Raw genomic sequence first — 23,909 nt, 5'->3', positions numbered from 1 at the left:
ACCAGGCATTTAATGCCTGAATCTGAGATTTAAACGACCCGCCATATCTTTTGCACTTTGTGGTGGCTTCGTCGTTTTCCACGGCATCACCATGTGCCGGCAAATTACAATTATCAGTGTAGAGACGATAGCTAAGCCGCTTTGACACTGCCAATCGCGCCTAGTGGCTTAGAGCCCGCTTAACCCGCATAGCTGGTGATGAATTTCAGATTCCTGCCGGCGTTCAGCAGCAGACGCCATAAATCTGAATTGCCACTAACTTCATTGAACCAGCAGCAGGATCAGCCGCAGGAGCTTACCGAAGAGGACATTATGCTGATGTTATTGAAAAAGTTTAGTGCGACATATGCTGCATGGACATTCGTATGCAGAGATTGCCCGCATGTGCGGATGCGATGTTGATAAGTGGCTGGAAGTTGATGGAAAACCTCCACAAACAAGCTGCTCTTATTTCACGGGAGGGGTGCACTTCAACGGCAACCTCATGACTGCATGTCAACAAGAAATCCTCAAGTAGAAAAGCAACTTTAGTTGAACTTTGTCTGAAAGCAGACAGATAGTTGGCACCCTCCAGGTTCACTTTAAATGAACAGACACGTAACTAGTTTAACTTCTTACGGTAGCAGCTCTTCACAGTAATTATAGAAGAGAGATGCCAGCACGTATTGTAAAAGGAAAACTGTTTGCAAAATGGACTTAGGTTATATATTATCCAGAAAGTTATTTTATTAATTGGTTAATATGATTTTAATAACAAAGTATCAGCAAATCACAAATTTTCTATCAAGTAGAGATGTAGATATGTAAAAATGCGAACAACAGTTAAAATCAGCACACTAGTTAGCTATCATTATAAGTAAAAATCATAATCACAATCAAAATAAACCATGTTAGTAAAAAGTGTTGATAAAGATGATTGCAATACAGTTTAAAATCTTTCCAAGCTCTTGGCTGTCACATCATGCTGCTGAGATTAGAAATAAACCAATAAAATTTCATCATTAATGAGCTTTAATAAATGCTCAATAAATGTTTATATTTCATCCGAAAATATACAAAACGACAGTTGACGGAATTGTTAACAGCCCTGATAGTATTAAACTAATAATATTTGATATGATTCATAAATAAAAAATATAAAAAAATGTCTAATGAGTCTACAACTCTTTATACTTAAAGAGTCTTATGTTAAGCTTAGAAGAACCAAATGTGTGACTCTGAAATAGATTACTGAAATTAAGTATCTGTCAATGCAATTCCCAAGAAAGTACGAAAACTATTTCATTCAGTTTATCATCATTCATTTATTTAATTCGGAGCGGACTGCTGCTGTACTTTTACTTCTGCTCACCCGTTTCCAACTGCGCACCTTTTGTGGACTTAATCCAAGTATCTTGCCCTTGTCCTCTTCATTTTGGCCAGAATGCAACGTTCTCGGTCAACATCATCACTTGATTAAGTCTTAATGATGCGACAATTAGCTGCAAAAGTTTTGCAGCTCACACAGCAGCGAAGTCAACAGAAAACAACAGTCGACAAAGCTGCTTACAAGAACTTGCTCCTTTCACCATCGTTCAGCACCCTTATGCTGCCTTAGCAATCCTTTTCTTTGCTCTATATCCTTTCCCAAGCAACACGTTCATCATTTTTAATTAGAGAGCAAAGGCAACAACATAAACCGTTGCCCACTTTTGGGCGCGCGCATAAATTAAACAAAGAACTTGCTTTCTTATTTGCTTTATCAGCGAATCGATTAATCATGATTGGGTTTATAATATTAGGAGCAATTAGCTAATTGTTTGTTAGTCGAAATAAATGAAAACAGTCATAAATTAGCCAAAGTTGAACAGAATTGTTGCCATAATTCAATTTATTTCGTTTGGGGGTTTAAAAAAAAAATTACGTGCGTGCGTAAGTCTCTCTGCCAAGAGCAGCAAGTCCGCAGTCAATTTGTTGGCTTATTCAGCTGCTCGTCATGGCTAAAAGTAAAACAAGCTTTCACATAAATGTCACATCCGCATTGGCGAGATAAACTTTATGCAGAGCATATTTAAATGCAATTTGTGACAGCTTTTGCGTTTATTTCTTTGCTTACCATTTTCAAGTTGTCACGCACGCAGCGCAAAGGGAATGGATAGGGAAGCATGGAGGAAGAAACATGCATTGGCAATGGCAATGATAGCGGCGAGAGCCGTCTGCTTCCAAATCGACGTCAAGCAAAACTTGCACAAGAATTTCTTTATAATAACGCACAAATATGCGCAAAAAGTGACAAAAAAGTCACAACAATAAAAAAACACGAAAATAACAACGCAGCATCCACAATAAACAACAACGAGGGACGATATTCGTTGTTTTAACAGCAACAACAACATCAATATTGACAAAAAGCGTAAAATGATGCAAAAATGTTGCCAGCACAAAACAAAAAAGAACGAAAAAGTTGACAAATTTTTGTTAGAAAGAGCAGCGACAGCAGCTGATGTAGAATGTAGAATGTAGAGATTGGCGGCAGACATGAATGTGAGAGCCAGGGCTACAGAGGGGCGTATACGAATGTGCGATGCGATAAGTGTGCCAAAAGAATTGGACTGCAAAGCAGCAAGCGTGTGAGAATTTTTGAAATGATTCTTTTTGTTTTTAATTTATTGAAAGTATACATTTTAATATAAATTTCCTAAGATTTGATGTCCATCGGAATGTCAAAAATGTTGATGATGTCAGCATTTGGAAAATGATGGAAGCTTTTCTTTTATCCAAATGGTGCAGGAAACTCTATATCTTATATTTTTTCAATTCCACATGGTCCTGGCACAGGTGACTATTCAAACAAATATTTTTGGTGTGTTCGGGATTTATGGATGAAGCCGATATTATTACGTTTCTTGTGCTCTGTAAAAAAGAAGAAGCATTTGACGAATCTTTTAAAAGTGAAGATGAAATTGTTCATTATTTATTTATTTATTCGATATTTTCTCATAATTATTATTGCATTTCTCATAAATTATTATCAAATTTTTTTTGTATATAAATTTTATTCTTTATTTAAGAAATATTAAATTATATGCTAGCATTGCATTTGTTTAATCATGCGTTCTGTTATGATGATTGTGACGTGAAATTTAAGTGTTGAATACTTGTTATGATCACTCTCTAATATAGAATTTATCATTTTAACGATTAAATGGTTGATATATAAATACTTTGTCCCAATAATTTATTTCAATATTTTTTAAAACTGCACACGAAGGGTAAAAGCATATTTTTTGAAGACCAAGAAGGAGGCGCTTAGGAAGTATATACATATTTTTGATCAGCTTGAAAAGACGAGTAACAAGTATTCGATTGTACGTGTTTCCATTTATTTTAAAACGTAATCTTCAAATTTGGCAGACTTACACTTAATCCAAGGAAGGACACTTAAATTTATTGTCAAATTTATTATAACTGCTATAATTCTTAGAATTTCCATTTTGTTTGCAATTGTTTTACCCAAGCTCCAAGTTTTATTTTAATTTCACTCTGTTGTTATTCTTGTTCTCATACCATTCGTACAGCTTATTAAAGAACTTTCTATGTTTAATAATTTCAATATTATTATTAATGTAGTTACACATTTTTGGGGGAAGTCCTTAAGAGACTGGTGATACCTAAAAAGTATCACGCGCCTGTCGCTCAGCGGGGTTCCCAGCTCCCATTACGTATACGCAATGAGTGCACGCGCGCCCAGAAATTGATTTGAGAATAATGAATGACTCGCGCGCCTGACATGCATCAATTTGATGACAGTCAACCGAGCCAGACCCAAGGCACGCACATACATATATCCATACATACATACATACATACTACAAATATGTACATACGTGTGAACAGCATTCCCACTTGCTGCTCGCCTGCCATGACTAATGACCGAGAGGCAATTTCTTTTGTTTTGTTTATCGCCTTTATTCATGTTGGTGTCGCGCCTTACAGAAAGCTTATATAATAGGCACCCTTGCTATAGGGGGCCGCACTTTGCGTCTCCAAAAAGTAAATTCCCTCTTGGTCCTTGCCAGTCTCGGGAGCTCCCATGCGCAACGTGCTCCAGCGGCAAGCCGAGCCACTCAGTTTCTCAACGCTGCTGCACAGTGCACAGATAAAGTCATTTTCCGGTGACCACATCTCCAGTGCCAACAGCAGAGCGCGTTCATGAGCACAGCTGGCTGCCTCAGCTCCACAGCCTGGCTGGATTTGTCCACCATTTGGATAGTAGTCTATGTGGCCAAGGCGTTGCAACGTGCCCAAGTTCTCTCCATTGGTGTGTATGACTTCCACAAACGCTGCATCGGCTGCACTTAGTTCGTGTTTCAAGTGCCCGATGGCGCTGGGATCCAAGGCTGTAATGTGTGGCAGCTGTTGATTGAGTTCCTGCCCCACCAGCTGACCCACAGCGCCGGCCAAATGGGCGCCCGCATCGAAGCCCACGAGCAAAAAATCTCGCAGTGGCACATCGAAATGTTGTTGCAACAACAAAATCAATCGGCTTAGGCTCTCAACTATAAGCTGCTCATCGGTGACATTGTTTAGGTCCACAGCGAATACATTGCAAGCACGCAGGGATAGCTGCGAAGTCACCACAGTTGTATGCTCCAAAGCAGAGCTGTCGCCGCCCTGCCATCTTGGTATGGATAGCCTGCAAGGACAAAGAGATTACGGCACTAGTTTAAAGATACAGTCAAACAAGATGAGGCATTCCATTTTTTTCTAAATAACAACTCGCTTTATAGCTACGTATTAACGCATGAAACATTTATGATGGTTTAAAGGATGGAGTAACTTTTTCTTGTATTCGTGTATTCCTTGCCATGAAAGTGTCGTCACAGTTAGAACAATATTTTAAATTATTGCCTTAAAAAGAATATAGTTTCGTTTCTGAATTCTTCTTACAGCAATCAGACGAAATAATTGTTCAGTACTCTGAGTACTCTAAATAATGTTATTTATTATAAATTAAAAATTTAAACAAAACAAAAAACAAAAATCTCACAAAAGTAAGCCACGAAGAAAATGGAAGATAAACTTGACATAATAGATTGGTTCTTCTCAAAATAAAAATAGACTTTAGTCTATTTTATTGTATAGTATATATATGTACAAATAAAAAAACACACGAAATATGAATTTAATACGTCATGTGTATATAATATTTAATAGTGTTTTCAAAAAAGAATACATACTTATTATGTATAAACAAAAACAAATACTAGCTAAAGCCAATAAGCTTTGACTCGTTTCGGTTTCAATCTTATAATTTTCTTTGGAAGTTTCCTTACATCCAACACAATTGTTTCGATACAATTTTAAGCTAAACCAGTTCTATAAATATATTTTGTTTATCGTTTTTTAAAATGTGTGTTTTCCTTTTTTTTTACAACTTTTTCGAGCAGATGTTGTAGAAAGATATTAGATAAAGCCAGCAAGTTATTCCAATTAAACATTATAAAATCGGAATCATAAAACTGCGCTTCTGTAATTTTAGCTCTTTAGCCATAACTTTTAAAAACCTTAAAGAATTTAAAACGCAAAATAGAATTTAAAAAGCTAATGAATAATACAATAATTTGGAAATCGTAATACAACAATTATTTCAATTATTTCATGTTTTATTCTGGACTGTTAGTTTCAAAACATACAAGTACGTTATCTTACTATTATGACTATCTGACTAATAATTTTTTTTTACTTAATCAGACTTGTTCCGATTTCCTATTTCGCTTAAATCGAAGAGAGAGAGAGAGAGAGATTTTCTCGAAATAATTTCAATATCCTTCTATGAATGAATCGATAATTTGATGCAAATTTGTGCCTTTCGCCAAATAAATCTTAACAGGTTCGCACGAATTCGAAAACCTATATCATAGTTCCCATTACTTTAAGCTGACTTTTAATTTTGTATAGAATTTACTGCTTCAAGCTAAGAATTCTCTTTTTAAATAAAAACTTACACAATGGGCTCCAAGGCAAAAAATGAACTGCGCACCAACGACTCCACCTCCGCCTCAATACGTTGCGGGGATTGCTGATTGCGTCGCGTGTAAAGCAAATAACTGGGCGCCTTTTCAGATTGGGTCTGCACCACTGCAAGGGTTTGGATATTTATATAGACAATATCTTTAAAGTTAGTTAATTACTATAATATACTCACCTGAAGTGGCTGCAAATAAAAGCAGACAGCAGACAAAAATGTGTTCCTCTGGCCAGCGCATTCTGTAAACAACTAAAATAGTTCGGCAGCGAACGAATTCACTGATACAATTGATATCGTTGATTAGATTACAAGTATAACTATAGCGGCATGGTTTATGACCCACAATTGGGTAATAATTTCTATGACAGCACTTATCATTAGGCGATATACTGACTTTCATGCCGACTAAATGGGTTACGGAAAATCTTCAGACGCCGATGTAAGGGATACCGATAATTACTCATCAGTGTTGTTTCAACTTTAAGTTTTTTGATCGTTTGATTAACTATCCAAAGACTTACGGGTCAAAAGTGTTTTTTGCAATAATTGTTTTTTTTTTTACTGATACATATCTACGATCTTTGTTCTTTTGCCAAAATTTAAGCTGATTTCGACCACTCTTAATATTAGTTAGTTAATTATTATATATACATGTATTATATTATTAATTATTCATATTATTCATTTATTATTTATTCAATATTAATTTATTTTTTATAAAATGGTTTGAATTATTTCTACCAAATTTATGGAATTTTTGTATTTTAATTTAATTTAATTTTTTTTTTTAGAAATTTTGTTAGTAATTCACAACCAGTTTTAATTTAATTTTTTTTACACATTTTGTTAGTAATTCACAACCAGTTCGGACCCGCTTATGGGTTAGTGGTTTAATTGGCTGGCGGTGTGGAATGGCGGCTGGAAGAATTGCCTTGGTGCTGGTGGATGGTTGTTTTCACCAATCCAAGAGACCGGAGTTGGCGAACGTCCGGATGGGTGGTTTCCCCCAATCCAAGAGGTCCATTTCCGGATAGGAGAAGATCCCTCAAATTAAATGCTAGAAATGGAATTAAATGTTAGTATTCAAGCGAATTTGCACTCCTATTTGGAGTATAACTTTTATTCGTAAACGGCTAAGCCCAGCCTGACATAACTAAAATTCATGCCATGAATTGAATTTGAGTTTTTGCTCTTTTAGTTTTCACACGAAAATTAAGACACAAATTGTTATTTATGGCCATGTTGTGTCGCCTCCGCCCCTCCGCTGACTGCTCCGGTAATTTGTCAAATTAATCAAAAGTGCAGCGTTGCATTTTAAGCAGTGGCCGCCCACACCACAGACCCCTCCAATCTGGCAACATCCAGCACGTGGCGTCTGTATCGGCATTGACGTCGGCGTCGGCAATTTGGCTCTAGCTTTTGGCTCAATTTGCGCTGCAATATGCGCGTAAGCAACAAATTGTATTCAATTGCTTTGACAGCTCACTTGACGGCGCTTAAGTTAATTTCCAAGTGGCTATGAAACGAGTTGTAGTTGTGCGAATGTTCGTTCTTGTTGTTGTTGTTGCTGCTGCTGCTGCTATTTTGCAATTCACAGAAATACCCGTAGTTGCCACTTCTACATGGCGCACACATCACACGATCTGACATTTGAATGTGTGGCATGTTTAGCGTTTTGCGAACCTTCTCAACCTGAAATTACAGCCAGTTAGTAGATGGTTGTGTGTACAGTGAATCAATAAAGTATACATACATCAGAGTTTTTTGACAAAATCTCCTTCCTTATTGTCACAAATTTGCTTAAATAAAAGTTTTTCCTGTAAAATATAGGTAGCATTATTTAAAACGAACTTAAGATTATTTTAAATCAAATTCCAATTTTTCTTTAACAGCCGCCTTTGACTCCTTTCCAATAAGCTACAGCGGTGCTCGATTATATTAATGGCTGCGGACTGTGCGTGTGTGTGAAACTGTTGTTGTATATTGATAATATTATCTTGTTAAAACAAGAGACTGTGTCCTTTGTTGTCTCCATAAATACAGGTTCTGCCACTTCAGCTTTTTCCGTCACACGTTTCCGCCATAATCCTCTCTGTCCTTTCTTCACATCATTTGATCTCTATTCACTGTAATAATGTTTCTAGGGCTTTTTACTAAATATGGCATTATCCCAAAATTCACCTGACTTCTCAATTTTCATGTTAAGGGTCCTTCATAGTGCTGAAGACTTATTTTTGAATTCTAGAAGCTTACTTAGTTTCTCTATTGATATTCGATTTTTCAGCCCCAAATTAAATTTTTCAAATTTCCCACACGATAAATTTCTTAAATTGTCCAAAATGATTTTAATTTCCAAATTTAATTTTTAAATTCTTCTGCAATTCCTCAATCAAGACCAATTTTGACATTTTATTACAACCTAGAAATTAGCGTTTAAATACTTCAACCCAGATATTGTCATTATATTGTCGGTCATTATCTTTAAAAACGAGATAAAACGAGTCTAAGAAGATAGTGTACGTAAACTTTTTTAGTCTACTCTTAAGCCTTTTCTTTCTGTAAATATTCTGTTCCGTAAAAGAGTAATGACCCTTTTGTTCTAGTTTTGTGAGCCGCAGTGGTTGCATTGCCCAGACAGACTGTAAGCTGCGTACGTTAACTTAATTGGTTCACTGTAGATATTTATCAGCGTTGTAGCCATGTAGCCATGTAGCACAACAATGACAGCAGCAGTAACAACAGCAGCAGAAAAAATATCAACATCCACATACTCTGAGCAGCGGCATCAGCATCAGCATCACCAACAGCAGCAGAAATAACAACAACAGCTGACAGCCACAAACGGTGCTGTTTGCATAGCAATTGACTTGGGATATGTGTGGCAGCCGTTTAAATGACAGATTCACACACGCACACCTATATATATATATATATAGATACATAAAAGGGGATATGGAGTAACAACTGTATTGTAGGCAAGTGTAGATGGCCTGAAATTGTAGAAGCGTGACGGCCAAGTTCAATTCATTAGGCAGGAAACGTGTGCGGTGTTGGGTCACAGCACCATTTCAAAGCTGATGACATCAACAACGAAGGAACCTGACTCTAGGGAGCGGAGTAGATAGAAGTCAAAGGAATGACCGGTAATTTAGTGGAAGATAGATATCAAATCACTCATTACTACTATACGCATGATGTTAAATGATTTGGTCTTTTTTATATATTTGTTAAGTTAGTTATGTAAATGAAGAGGAATTAGAATTGGTTGATAGGTTATGATTATCACGAGATTAATAAGCAATCTTTACGATAGCTTCGGGCCGTCTCTAAAGAACGGCAGCTCTTCTGAAACTGAGAAGAATTAAAGTCTCTGCTGTGGTGGGGCTAGACATCGAAAGACTTCTGCAGAGATGAGGAAGTGCAGGAATGCCAAAAGCATATCCATTGTTATTGCCCAAATACTGTCAAATACTGACAAAGCCTTCAATTATTTGGTTTAGTTTGAATTCTACAGCGCTTCTAAATAAATGCGAAAAGGTATATCGTTTATTAAAATAACAATTAATATTTCTTGTCAGTGTCTTAGAGCGGAATGTGTCATCAATGCGCTCAGCGAATCAATTTATTGAAAAGTGTTCTTCATAATTAGATGCAGGAACTTATATCGAGATAATATAATATGACTGTGTGGTGCACATTAATATGTTAATAGTATGTATTACGCCCCTGACACTTAACTTTGCCCACCAACCATAATTTATGCGCTCTCTGACTGCATTGATGACAGAGTTAATGTGCATATAATGGCGTACTTCTCAACTGCAACGCATTCGAAAATAAGTGCACCCAGCTGTACTGCGGACGCGACTCCAACATTTGTACTAAAATTAGTGGAATGTGGCAATAACCACAATCGTTATCTAATTCAACCATTTTTGAGGCAAAAGCAATTCAACTCGCAATAAGGGAAATTTGTAAGTGTGGTTTAATTTTATTTGAAACTGAACGCTGATAATTTTAACATTTGCAGCTTAGCAAGTCTTTATAATGTAATGCTAGATCAAAGACGCTTTGGATAAACTGACAAGAATAAAAATGAATGTCAGTTTTTTTTCAATAGTCTTCTCTACAATTGGGAAACGATTCAGCAAAAGCTCAATCTGGTTGGGAATTCTAGTGACGGTCTAACCCCAGCTTAGAGTCAGGCAAAAAAAGTTTTTTATTTGTTAAATAGATATTTCTAAGTAACACAATTTTTTTTAGGTCTAAAGGGGTTTGTGTGCGGACTCTTAAACTCGTTTAGAGTCTTCCATTTCCTTCTTTCGAAAATAAGCTGCTTATTCAGAAAAATCCGAAGATATCTAAGGAATTTAAACCAATTGCAAAATAAGTTATTTTAAACAAAATTGTAATATATTGTAATATTATATGAAATAAGTACATATCAATGACGTTCCACGCATTCATAAGTAAAGCGTCGAATGAGACTGATTACGATATATGTGTAGTGTACTTATTTTTTGTGGAGTCTCTGAAAACTCTGAGAATACCAATTCCAAGTCAAGTTATTAGTCACCAGTAACTCATAGTCTGATGGATGCCTTGAAACTCGTTCTTCTGACTGCAGGGTATATACAGAACACACACACACACACACACACACACACACACACACACACACGCACGTGCATGCCCGTACACATCCTCAACTAGAGAGGCGTGTGCGTGAATGTATTCACATCAGCTTCGAGTTCCCAGGCGAGTTGTAAATGCAAATGAGTTGCCGCCATTGTTGTTGTTGTTATTGTTGTCGTCGTTTCCTGTGAGAAAATTGCAGCTATCCATACATGTGATTGCATTTACTTTATGATTGTTGTATGCGTGCTATTGTCGGCCGTAATCATTGCTTGCTGTTAGCTTTATACAGACGGTTTATTGCCTGTTGCTTTAACTTCATATTGCCTTTTAATTGCCTTTAATGCCTCAGTCGGGTATCGGTTTTCAATCCATTTCAGAAAGTGAATTATTAAATGCACTCTGTGGGGCAACGTCAGGATTTAATTGTGTGTGCTCGAGAGAGCCAATAATTTCATTATGTGCGGATGCGTTGCAGCAATACTTGACCAAATTAAAAATTGAAATCGCATTAAATGGAATTCAGTGTAAATAATTGATTTATGTTTGTGCAGAATGAAGAGTGTTTAAACCAAAAATAACAATTAATTGCTATTGCAACTAATTCGAAGAAACTATCTTAGTTTATTGAAACCATCTGAAGTACCTCAAGTAGTTAGTTGGTTAAAAGAATGCATTCAATGTATTTCTTTGATGAATAAAAGTTGTATTCATTATATGTACAAGTATAACTTCAGTATTATATTGTTCCATCTGATGGCCTACTTATTAGACTCTGTATATATTCTCCTCAACAGAATCCTTAAACAATTCTTTAGCTGCTAAGTACAGCAACTCAAACGACAACAATTTGTAGATGCTGCCTGCATTCCGCATTTTAAAAGTAAGCTGTCCCAACCGTAGTAGTACACGATTATGGGACCGGAAGTTTCTCTTTCTATTCAATTCGCACTGACGCATATATTTTAAACATGGCAACATGAAGTTGCGCTTAAGCTTTGGATAAATGGCTTTTGTAATTGTCTGTCAAGTGCAAGCGGGAGCAGGCAAGCAATTAACCAAAGCCTCGAGCATGTCAAGCCGCGCCAGCTTACCCCAAATTTATGACTAGGCAGGCTATTAAACGACGCCAACGGCACGCTCATTTATAAAAGGCAGGCAACAGCTAACAGCCAACAGTGTCGAACAAGGGCGCAGCGTCATTTACTTTTATTTGCATAAACGGGCCACTAAACTAACACGCAATAGCAAGAGAAAAGCAACAAACATAAAGCGTTTATGAAATTGAATAAAATAAGCCACAATTCAGCTTTTATGGCAACGGACACAGAGAATCAAATAAGCCGTTTAATCAAAGGTTGCCAAGCATTGGCATTGCTTCGGCTTTGATTTGAAATTCATGGCGGGAGGGGATGAAATATAATGGGGTGGTGGGTAAGCAGGTTAAGCCAATATGCCAAGGCATGCCAACTTTGAAGTGAGTCGACTCCAAGTCGAGTCAATATAATAAATTACAAATGAGTTGCTGCACTGGCCAAGGGTTTCCCCTATTTGTCAATATCACGCATACGCATGGGGTGCCAGACAATGGCAGACAGTTGGAGAAAAAAGTGCCAGAACGAAGCAATCAGCAGGGCATGCAACCCACAATAGTCGGCCATCCAGTCAGTCAAACAGACAAACAGGCAAACAGACAAACAGTCAGACAAAAGGCAAACAAAGACATTGAACAAGCAAAGTCAAAGAAGAATGAGTAGGATGGGGAGGCAAACACAGATTGGCCGATGAGGGCGGGGGGTAGAAAAATGAAGACACAAGACTTGGGGTTGCGATACTGCGCTTCAACTTGCTATCATCGCCCTGCAGCTTCCGTGTATAAGCAACAAACTTAGCAAGCGAAAGTATTTGATGTGCGGCAATTTCTCATAAAAATTTCATAACTTTGTTGGCTTTGCCAGAGCTGAAAAAATGCGCTCGGGATATTGTTCAAGTATGTGTGTATGTGTGTGTGTGTGTGTGTTTGAATGTCTGTGGCTATGGCGTATCAATGCCTGTTGACACTTCGCTCATGTAGACGCTGCCAGCGACGCCATCAGCATCAATCAGTTGCTCAACTCGGTTCGACACTCGAAATCAATTAGTGTGTGCGATGTGGGTAAAAAATAAAAAATAAATAACGTCAGGACGCATATGCGGATATCATGTTTTTATTAATGCATTTTCAAAGCTCGTTCAAGCAAGCGAAGTGCGTCCAAATTGAAACGTATGTCGGATAAGGCAGCGACCTAAATAAAAGAGACAAGACAGTTCAGAAAACGCGATGCGCATATTTTCAAAATAATTGTATATTTTTGAATGCAGCAAAAGCTTCATTCTAATGCTTTTTATCATAATTTGAGGCTGTCTTTCAAACGAACGAGAGAGAAGAGAAAAAATTTAAGCGTCAGAAAAATGTCTTTAATTTAATGTTAAATAATGACAATGTTTTGGATATTTCTTAAGAAAAAATGAAGACAGCTAAGAACTTAAAGCACGACGTAACCTTCGAGTAATAAAAATAAATTCAATCGTTGAAAAAGAGATTATGAAAGGCCTTCTTATTTTTTCTAAAGAATAGCTTAACTATGCTTAACTTGTAGTTTTGGAATTTAAAAACAAAATTAAATTAATCTTTATAGGCATTCGGTAAAATATTTGAAATTAGAACACATTTTGTGCCCGATAATTGGCTTTTAAAGAGTGAAAAGCGTAACCTTAACGATTTTTAAACACAAAATTGAAAGTGCCATGCAATTCGAATATGAAATTATGAAATTATTTACAAATTTTTTTTACAATAATTTGAACATTTCAAGAGAAAACTAACTTTCAATTTTATATGCACAAAAGTTAATCTGCCTGTAGACACGACGTACTGTTTTTATAGTATTCCAAACTTGAGCTTAAAAAGAAAACATTTAAAAGTTGTTGGTGGGTTTTAACAAAATACTATATTATCATCTGATTAAAATGTCCTTTAAATTGTCCATATTGCTGTTGCTTTAATTTCGTTCATAAGTCAAATGTAATGGGCCACTCTCTAACTTGGTCCTCTTTCTTTTTTCTTTGTACAACAGCAGAAACAAAAACAAAAGCAACATCAACAGCAACAGCAACGGGAAGGAACAACAAAGACAATCAATGAGCACACATAAACTAACTTTAATGAAGCAGCACAAAAGTATGCTACATTATAAGCGCTAGCGCATAAATCAAGCGAGGGTGTGTGTATTTAAGTGCGTATGTGTGCGTATGGCCGTGTGTGGGAAAATGAAACGCAAGAAAGCAACAAAGAACAGAGCTTAAAGTAATTTCAGCACACAACATTAAATATATGTACATAACAAGGCATAAATACTATAAGTAAATAGAAGTGGCTACCATTTCAAGCCTGAAGAGGAGTAGGGACTGTAATTAAAAGCTGGAAAACATCCACGTCACCAACTGGGAAATGCAAAATGTGCAAACAAAGTGTTGCAACAATATGCCAAAGGAATTACAACAGCAACCGAAACAGCTGCCATCAACGTCACAGCCGAAGTCACATCTACAGACACTGCCACTGCCACTGCCGCTGCCCAATGTCATTTTAATTAAACGTTAAAATTGCAAGAAAATACAAAGAGAACTTGTTACATAGCAGAACAATTGGGAGCTGTTTTCGTGACTCCCTCTCTCCCATTGCTACATGCCCAGCTGGGCACGCGTTATGTGTGCGCTGCTTTTCCATCAACCAACGCCCCAACGCCCATCACATACGCCATCTTCACTGCTCCTGTCCCTGCCAGTGCTTCTGCTGCTACTATTGCTCTATTTGCTTGTTGCCTCGTCACCCTGCCATGCCGAGGTCTTCACACTGGGCTATCTTACCGGCTCGCAACGTCGTCCGGGCAATCTGGACTATCAACGTCCCGGTATTACCATCTCGGGCGCCATTTCATTGGCCGTGGAGCAGGTCAATGCTGGCCGATTGGGCGCATTGGGGCATTCCCTGGAGTTCATTGTCGCCGAAACATATGGCGACGAGGTAGCCAGCATACGTCAAACGGCTGCTCTGTGGACCCAGCAGGTGGCCGCATATATTGGACCGCAGGAGACATGCGTGCATGAGGGACGCATGGCAGCTGCCTTTAACTTACCCATGATTTCCTATGTAAGTCTTCTTTAGTGATGAATTAACAGAAAATTGATTTTCTAATAAGATTATTCAAAGCAAATGGTAGTATCCAGAGGGTTCAACTGTAAAAAATCGTTTATAAAGGTTTCTTTTTATAAAGAAATATGTTCTACAAACTTAAATTGAAAGTATTTCCTTTAAAACATTTCCATTTTGGTAGCAAATTTAATCATTTTAATAAAGAGCCGCTATTTATTTAGAATCTTAATTCCTGATATTGGCAATAATTGATTAGCACAGCAAAGCCTTTTTTTTTTTAATCCCTATAGTTATTGGGTCGAATATTGCATCGAAATACCTTATACGTACATTTTCGTTCGCTACTAAATGCTCTTACATTTTCTAGCTGATTCTTGATTTATTTTGTCAAGCTGATTATATATATTATTACATTTCCATACTACGAGTATTACTGCTTATTAGGTTTTAAGATGTAAAAAATTGATTTCAAAAGTAAGAGTATAAGTAAGAGTATATATTAATAGCATTTCTCCATTCCCAGTACTGCACACATCGTGATACTTCCAATAAGCTGGACTTTCCCACTTTTGCACGCACGCGTCCCCCGGACACACAAATCTCCAAATCCGTCGTCTCGCTTCTGTTGGCCTTCAACTGGACACAAGTGAGTTTTCTCTATTTGGATGATCCTAGCAGCCAGTATCAGCCCGTGGCCGAAACTATACTCAACACATTGGAAAGTGCGGGCGTTACCGTGCGAGATATCCGCACCTGGAATACCATTTATCATCATGGCTTCATGTCCAATCCTTTCGATACGCTGGTGGAGCAAACCCATGCCAATACACGCAGTGAGTGGGTCTCTAATTTTGAAAAAATATTGTTTTCCATAAGTAAAGAAAAAATGAAAATAGGCGTAAACGTTTCGTTCAAAAATGCAAATGATTTGAAATAATGTTTTATTGAAGAGGGTGGGTTTGTTTTTAAAAAGTATACAATTTTGTGAGTTCTTCAAGTGAAACTGAGGGTGAGGGTTTTTAATGCTGGACGGCAACCTTTTCTGTGACGAAACCAAGTAGACCAGCTGGCAAAATTTAAATTATGATTGTAAACAAAAATCAGCGGTAGTTTAAAGATGCGTGCATGAACCGCGGGTTTTCTGTCTATTTTTCAGCGGGTTTCATAACTATTTTGTTTTTTATATAAACATTTGCTATTTACATTTTCTTTGAAGATACTTCTAGTCAGTGCTAAAATTTTCTAAATCGATATTGGTGACGTTTTAAAGCTTAGATTGATTGACGGACCATGCTTTTTATCTCTTCACTCGTTTGCCAAACTTTTAGCCAAACATTATTGCAAATATTTGTATTGTCTGTTGACATTTTTCATGAAGAAATTTGAGTTTCAGTTTTGGCAATTTTGTGGAAAACCCCAATTGAAGTTTAAATTTAAACACTAAGACAAAAATATTAATACTTTACCCGTTGGAGCATAAATTTAAAAATATATTAAATGTATAACTTATTTGTTTATCCGATTAAAAAACACACAAAATCCTTGACTAATATTAGTCTCTCTTTTTGTAGTCTATCTCATACTTGGTCATTACTACGAGCATGTTGGCCTTATGGTGAGTCTTCAGCGGCGTGGCCTCTTGGCCAGAGGCGAGTACTTCGTTATTGGTATTGACATTGAGCAGTATGAGCCGGCTAATCCGGACAAGTATCTGCGTGGACTGCTGCTGGAGAAGGTGGAGGAGGTGGCGGGACAAGCTTTTCAATCGTATCTCGGCATACTGCCCACAGCGCCCACTTCTTTTGCCACGTTCGCCAATGAGGTAAGCCAACGACCCGCAGCTGTCCACTCTGACAGCCATTTGAGGTTCTCGTTGGCGTTGATTGATGTTCTCTGCGCCTTAGTTCTCCGCCTGCTTAGACGCCTAATTATGATGCTTTTGAGCACATTTATTAGATTTCTTTTTTATTCATCTCCTCTTTTCGTTCTCAATTCCTGGCCTAGGTCAACAAATACATGGAACGTCCACCATTCAATTTTCCCAATCCGCTGGGTCTCTTTGGTGGCGCCAAGCAGGTTCGCTAACAGTTTCGCATTCGGCCTTTGTGCCGGCCTAACGACCCAATTCACTCACACCATTTCCCCTCGATTTCGTCTCTAATTTGACAAGCAGATTAGTGCTGAGGCGGCGTATCTCTACGATGCCGTGCATCTCTATGCAAATGCTCTACTGACCGTTCTGGAGGCAGGCGAGAAACCCAAAAACGGCACCGCCGTTGTGGCTGCCATCAAGGGATCGCGCTATTTGAGCGCAATGGGGTGAGTCCAAAAAAAAAAAAAAAAACTGAATCATAACAGCCCAGCAGGGCAACTGTCCATTGAACTAAATCTTTTGCCAATACGCTACACAGCTACCACGTCTACATCGATGAGAATGGCGATGCGGCGGGAAACTATACAGTATTAGCGCGTGGCTGGGCTCGTAACAGTCGCAATCAGAGCGTGCTGGGTCTGGTGCCGGCGGGCACCTTCAGCCACAGCGGTGGCAGCAGCAGTGAGGCGTTGCCTGTAAGTATGGATTTGATGAATTGAGTGCACAAGTGAGCGTTACTGATAGGCGCATAGGCATATAGCACTCTTGGAGCAGTCGCTGTGGCTCCCTATTAAAAATAACAGTCTGTAATGCGACATTTCTCGCGTTTGGAAGCCAACAACAGTTTCCCTAGTAGCTTAAACATTTGGTTATTATAGTAATTGACTTCATTAGCGCATTTAAATGCCCGCTTTGTTAAGTAAAAGATTTGCATCAAAAATGTTTCATAATACAAATCAATATTTAAAATGTTAAGCGATTTTCAACTTTTAATAGGCTGCATTAATTGAATTTATTTGGCATAAATTGTTTGATGAAAACTTGTTTTTGTTAGTGCGTTTTATATAGATGCGGTTGCGGAAGCTACAGAAATTTAACTATTCTTTTCGCCCAACTGATCAGATTCGGATAATTTCATAAAAAAATCACTTGTGTTATTGTTGTTTAAAGCAAGGTATACATAATTCTGGATTACACCAATGAAGAGGATTTAAAAAGTTAATTTTTGTCTCATCCATCTAATCAGTGAGGAATGCTGTTGTAAGTTAACAAGACAACTTAAAAACGATCGATGTAAATATCGTTGTTTGACTTTTAAAAAATAATTCGTATGTCTAGCTGTCACTTTTTTTCTCACAAAGTTCTAACCGTATGTTAAAAAAAAAAATATTTTGTAAAGAATTCTACGGGTTTTCGGTTAATGAGCGAAAGGAATAGTTACTTGGCTGAAAATTATAAAATTTAAGGAAACCACTTTCAATTAAATTATTATTTAAATTCAGAAAAATAAAACAGCAAAACTTTCAGCAAAATAGTTTTCTCAAAAATTAGAAGATGCTTATGTACAATCTATCTCCTAAAAGGTATTTTAAGGATTTTCCCTAAACAACAAATGGCAAAATAAAGAACTGTTGATAGTCATTACGATAGCTTTCTTAAAAGTGTGAGGTTAGAATATATATCCTCAAAGGTATTGTAATCATAGGTCGTTAAAGATGTGTTTTGAAAATATTAATGCAAATTTCCTAAATAAAATAATTACTTTCCATATTTCTCAATCTCAGGTGCAAGATCAATTGTGACTCATAGTTATTAGTCTTAGCCCTTATTTTCAAATTATCATAAATCGGTCCATTCTTTGTTAACAAATTAAACCTATAAGCCATAGGAATTAATTCGTAATTCAGTTACAGCTCACTAATAATATTTAATAAAATTTTAATATTGGTGATTAAATCACCTATAACTGTTACATATTCTTCACATCCCTAATCTCTGAGCTTCTCTTTTTGTAACCTTTCTTTGTGCACATTTCCGCTTGCACGCTGTTTGCTTGCACACACACACACACACACTCTCATGCTCACACACATGCACACGTTTGTGTAGCATACTTTTCAGCCGCAGGTAAGCGCATTGGCTCATATCTTTATGAATATATGTATGTATAGTATGTATGTATGTATAGTAATATTTGTCTGCTCCCCATTTGGCACCTAATCCCCAAACTATTCACAGGATCTCAATTTGTATGGCAACATCGAGTGGGTGGGCGGTGTGCTTCCGGCCGCTGCACCACGTTGCGGATTTGGCGGCGAGAAGTGCGTCAGTAAGTCCTTCCTACCGTTTACGTTGAGACCGAATTTCCAATCAAATATTTACTTACCACTTGCAGATTACACGGGCGAAATCTCAGCTGGCATTGCGGGCGGAGCGTTGCTGCTTCTGGGCCTCGTCTCCCTGGTTCTTTATCGCAACTGGCGCTACGAGCAGGAGCTGGACAGCTTACTATGGAAGATAGACTTTCGAGAAGTGCAAATGCATGAGAATGAAAAAGAGCAGCAAAGCCAAAAGCAAACGCGTGTAAGCTATGGGCTGCTAGTGGGCTAGTGGGTTTGGTTGTGGCTGTGGGATGTGAAATATGGGACAGGGAGGACTACAAGACACATGTCGCCGCACAATGATGGCATTTAACATAATGACATTGCACCCTAGGGATGGGCACGTGACTGTCATGCCAAACAGACTGACTGAATTAAAACAAAACAAAAAAGAAGCAAATGCAAAGTTTAAGCTTAAGCTCTGTTCAGATATGCAAATAATTGGCACACAAACTACTTCTACATAAAAAGTGCATCTAAACGAGCCCTGACATAATTGCAATCTTTTCGAACCTTTACTTACAATTTATTTTTAATTATTTTCGTAATTTATTTCAAAGATTTTATCTTATTGAATCCGTATTTTGGGCTAAGATTAAATTAATTAACTAATTAACTAAAGCTTCAAAGGCTTATGTTCTAATTTAATCGATTTAAAAGGTATATTTATAATAAAAGAATGAACTACAAGTATAAAGCGGATACGGAAGAATATGCTTGTTATTTATTTATAATGCATCTTTCTTGTAATTGCGTTTAGTGGATTTTTTTAAAGGATTATTTATAATAATGCAAGAAATGGTAAAAAAGACGTGAGCAATGAAATATATTGTTTGTATCTTATCGAAGAGGGGAACAATATGTTGAAGAAAAAATTGAAATTATCAGTCATTATTTGGGTAGATATCTGTGCTTTAAATTAGGATCAAATTAAATAACCTTCTCATGTCATATGATCAGGTTTCACGCATTTATAGAGCATCTAGCATTTAGCAACAACACATCTCTATTGCCAGCAGGCAGAGTTTCCGACTGTTTGCTTTGACAGTGGCTTTAAGCGTCTTTCTACCTTTTTTTGTTGCAGTCCACCCATCCACTTATACGCACGAGCCAAGTCAGTCTGAGCTCCAATCCCGATGCGGATTTCCGGTACACAACCATCTTTACGCCCATTGGGCTGTACAAGGGACAGTTGTATGCCATTAAAAAGGTGCGCAAGAAGAGCGTTGACATTACGCGTGAGATGAAGAAGGAGCTGAAGCTGGTAAGTGGTATCCTTTTATTATGCTGCTGCTGCTTAAGTCCTGTTCTCTGATTGCAGCTGCGGGATGCGCGTCACGACAACATATGCGCCTTCATTGGGGCCTGCACGGATCCGCCCAACATTTGCATCATCAGCGAGTATTGCACGCGCGGCAGTCTTAAAGTAGGTTCCTCCCTATATAGTATACTGGTCTGTTTAAATATTTGGTTTAATCGGAAGTACACTTAGTTCCCGAATCAGTTTCATAAATCATTTGAATTCAAAATCAAAATAGTTATACACATCGCTGTATACTGGGTTCTGATTACATCGTTTAACATCTCTCCTATTCCTATGCCTTTTGCAGGACATACTTGAGAATGAGGACGTTAAGCTGGACAACATGTTCATTGCCTCCATGGTGGCGGACATTATACGCGTGAGTACCAGTGTGTAACATTATACTAATGGCTTCCATCCCCCGTCTTAACTTCTACATACTTCCTTCTCCACTCCCACTCCATTCTCACAATTCTAGGGTGTCATCTACTTGCATGAGTCGCCCATACGGTTCCATGGCTCGCTGTGTACATCCAATTGCCTCGTCGATTCTCGCTGGGTGGTAAAGCTGACGGACTTCGGTTTGTTTGCCTTTAAGCAGGGCATTGAGGACAGCTCCACGGATATGCAGCACATGTCGAGCAAATGTCTGAGTAAGTTGCCCTCGCACTCTATTCCATATTCAGGCGTTTTCGAATTCGAGCAAATAATGTGGAATCTAAATTATTAAATTTATCCAATGTCGAGAGACTAGTGATGTTTTCGGCGTCTCAATATATAACCTATTTTGAAGGCCTTAAACTCAATCGTTCATTATTGAATTATCGCATATTATTATTCAATATTTCTTCTTTTATTTCATTCGTTTCTTTTTTGCTTTCAGAGCTACTCTATCGGGCGCCCGAACTGTTGCGTCAGGGCCCCTCCTCTCTGGTTGTGGGAACGCAGCGTGGCGATGCCTACTCCTTTGCCATCCTGCTCTACGAGATGCATGTGCGACGGGGTCCCTTCGGCGAGACGGGTCTTACGCCCATGCAGTGCCTGCAGAAGGTCTTGCAACCACAAGACGTTCAACATCCCTATCGACCATCTCTGCAACCGCTAGAGACGGCCTTTGACTGTGTGCGGGAATGTTTGCGCGAGTGCTGGTCTGAGCGGCCCGAGGAGCGTCCCGACTTCAAGACCATACGCGCCAAGCTGCGACCTCTGCGCAAGGGCATGCGTCCCAACATATTCGACAACATGATGGCGATGATGGAGAAATATGCGAATAACTTAGAGGCGCTTGTCGACGAGCGCACGGATCAGTTGCAGGAGGAGAAGAAGAAGACTGACGCACTGCTATTAGAAATGCTGCCACGTCCCGTTGCCGAGCAGCTGAAAAAGGGTCACAAAGTTGATCCCGAACACTACGAGCAAGTGACCATCTATTTCAGCGATATTGTGGGCTTTACGGCCATGTCGGCAGAGAGCTCACCCCTACAGGTAGTTGACTTTCTCAATGATCTTTACACCTGCTTTGATTCCATCATCGGGCACTACGATGTCTACAAGGTTGAGACCATTGGTGATGCTTATATGGTGGTAAGTTAATAAATATTGTAAACAAGCCTTGGATCTCGTTTCCCCCCACTTGGAGCTCGAATTTACCAAAATCCTGCTCACCTACACTATGATGGGATACTTGAGTTCAAATTTCAGCTTGTGTTTCAATTTTTCCACGGAAAAACCCTCCTTTTTCATGCCCCAGGAAAAATTGTGAAACATCAAGTATGCAGTGTTTTTTTTTAATTCTTTTATAGATTACACAAACCAAGTTTGAAGCCAATAAAATGAAAATTGCAGGTTTTTCATACAATCTTTGGAGACCGTTTTCCCCCCTTTGGCGTTAGAATTTTCCAAAATCGCTTCTTAGTGCTCACTTTCAGTGTGTCCAAATTTCAGCTTCCTAGCTTTTATCGTTAGCTCTTGCGTCGATTGCACATAGCTTTTCGTGTCCCGATTTTTCCACGGGAAAATCCCTATAATTCTGACCCCAGAAACGAGAAACCAAGTAAGCAGCTTTTCTTGTATTCTTTATGAGAGTATACAAACTGAGGTTGAAGTTATTCGGATAAAATTTGTAGATTTTTCATGCAAACGTTGGAGCCCGTTTCCCCCCTTTGGAGTTCGAATTTTGAAAAACCCCTTCTTAGTGCTCACTTTCAGTGTGAGAGGGATTTTGTCAATCAGTCAGGACAAACTATTTTATATATCTAGAGATTATAAAATCCCAACTACAAAGACTTTTCAAAGTGATCCTCGTACTCATACTTTTGAAGATCCCTAATGTTTTGCTCGAACGCGCAAAGAGACTATCTCAGAGTTATGGCTTATCTGTTCCCTTAAGACTTATACTTGTATATAATTTCTTACGCTTCAGGTCTCAGGTCTGCCAATACGAAATGGAGACTTGCATGCTGCCGAAATCGCCACCATGTCACTGCATTTGCTTAGCGCCGTATCCGAGTTCAAGATCCGGCATCGACCCACCAATCGTTTGTTGCTGCGCATCGGGATTCATACAGGTCCTGTGTGTGCGGGCGTTGTGGGTCTAAAAATGCCAAGATATTGCCTTTTTGGGGACACTGTGAATACGGCCTCACGCATGGAATCCAGTGGGGTGCCTCTAAAGATTCACTGTAGCTGGCAGTGTCGCCAGCTGCTGGACAGATTGGGGGGCTACCAGTTTCTGGAGCGCGGTGTCATCTCGATGAAGGGCAAGGGCGAACAACGCACCTATTGGCTACTGGGCGAGGATGAGGAGGCGCGTACCAGACGCACCTACGAACGGTCGCAAAGGCGAGGCTCACGGGCTCTTAACAAGTTCATTCAAGGCACCATTAAGCAGGCACAGTTACAGGCCCAAGCCAATGACGGCATCATACGCTCCTCACTCAAGCAGAAGAACATGCCGCGCAATTCGCTGACACGCTCATCCAGTCTGGAGTCGCCGAAGAAACTGCGCTTTGCCACTGGCAGCCTATTGGAGCACCATCGTTACCATAGGTGGCTATATAAGATGTTATAATTATATTTTTAAAATAATATCTATGTCAGTTTTAGTGATGAGGCATTGCTGGAGGTCATTACGGATTCATATACGGGACTGCGCCGCTCCTCCGGCGGCTCCACACATTCGCGCTACGAGGAGTCTACACTATCCTGCCAAAGCATTGAACAAATGGATATTCTGCAGCGCAAGCGACGACCCTCTTCCTATCCCACAGCCAATACGCCGCTATTACTGAATCATATAGAGGTCTGATCTTGAGGGGAAAGAAGCACTTATTATCCAATTACAGGAATCTTAGTAGAATTTGTTGTCAGTATCTTTGGCCGATCATCTTAATCGTTGCACTGTTCGGCAATTGTCCGTTGCTTTTAGTGTTGTTAATGGGTTAAGTAAAACTTACGACATCAGCATATTGTGAGTGATTATAAATCTAGTCGTTGTTTAAACCAATTTTTGC

At 38.6% G+C, this 23,909-nt stretch overlaps 2 protein-coding genes across 5 annotated transcripts in view; one reads left to right on the top strand and one right to left on the bottom strand.

Moving 5' to 3' along the window:
- The window catches only part of LOC115622132 (guanylate cyclase 32E), a 29,127-nt gene extending 5,218 nt beyond the window's left edge, over positions 1–23,909 (top strand). Inside the window, exons 2-17 of one of the 4 annotated variants that reach the window (XM_030515987.1) lie at positions 13,762–14,837; positions 15,364–15,673; positions 16,412–16,662; positions 16,845–16,916; positions 17,014–17,159; positions 17,252–17,408; positions 18,823–18,840; positions 18,952–19,042; positions 19,109–19,296; positions 20,179–20,358; positions 20,416–20,520; positions 20,705–20,776; positions 20,876–21,050; positions 21,281–21,981; positions 22,820–23,445; positions 23,503–23,909. In XM_030515987.1, the coding sequence (XP_030371847.1) occupies positions 14,373–14,837; positions 15,364–15,673; positions 16,412–16,662; positions 16,845–16,916; positions 17,014–17,159; positions 17,252–17,408; positions 18,823–18,840; positions 18,952–19,042; positions 19,109–19,296; positions 20,179–20,358; positions 20,416–20,520; positions 20,705–20,776; positions 20,876–21,050; positions 21,281–21,981; positions 22,820–23,445; positions 23,503–23,704 (3,759 nt within the window). In that variant the 5' untranslated portion in view covers positions 13,762–14,372 and the 3' untranslated portion in view covers positions 23,705–23,909. Of the gene's footprint in view, positions 1–13,761; positions 14,838–15,363; positions 15,674–16,411; positions 16,663–16,844; positions 16,917–17,013; positions 17,160–17,251; positions 17,409–18,822; positions 18,841–18,951; positions 19,043–19,108; positions 19,297–20,178; positions 20,359–20,415; positions 20,521–20,704; positions 20,777–20,875; positions 21,051–21,280; positions 21,982–22,819; positions 23,446–23,496 lie in introns of all 4 variants that reach the window. The other 3 variants (XM_030515985.1, XM_030515989.1, XM_030515988.1) reach the window with 3 other exon arrangements.
- LOC115622283 (lipoprotein lipase) lies at positions 3,928–6,248 on the bottom strand. The gene is made up of 3 exons (XM_030516185.1): positions 6,188–6,248; positions 5,988–6,120; positions 3,928–4,675 (listed from the first exon to the last, which is right to left on the bottom strand). The coding sequence occupies exons 1-3, from the start codon at positions 6,246–6,248 to the stop codon at positions 3,970–3,972; spliced, it is 900 nt and encodes a 299-aa protein (XP_030372045.1). The 3' UTR covers positions 3,928–3,969.

The sequence above is a fragment of the Scaptodrosophila lebanonensis genome, unplaced genomic scaffold (genome assembly GCF_003285725.1).
Source record: "Scaptodrosophila lebanonensis strain 11010-0011.00,11010-0021.00 unplaced genomic scaffold, SlebRS2 tig00000043-arrow-pilon, whole genome shotgun sequence".
NCBI classification, from domain to species: domain Eukaryota; kingdom Metazoa; phylum Arthropoda; class Insecta; order Diptera; family Drosophilidae; genus Scaptodrosophila; species Scaptodrosophila lebanonensis.
This window is presented reverse-complemented; position numbering and strand designations above follow the sequence as displayed.

Excerpts from the sequence above, each read along its gene's own strand:
- LOC115622283 (XM_030516185.1), bottom strand. The coding sequence starts at position 6,248 with ATGCGCTGGCCAGAGGAACACATTTTTGTCTGCTGTCTGCTTTTATTT. Across the intron at positions 6,121-6,187 it reads TTTATTTGCAGCCACTTCAG|TGGTGCAGACCCAATCTGAA; the intron begins GTGAGTATATTA and ends AAACCCTTGCAG. Across the intron at positions 4,676-5,987 it reads TTTGCCTTGGAGCCCATTGT|GCTATCCATACCAAGATGGC; the intron begins GTAAGTTTTTAT and ends TTGTCCTTGCAG.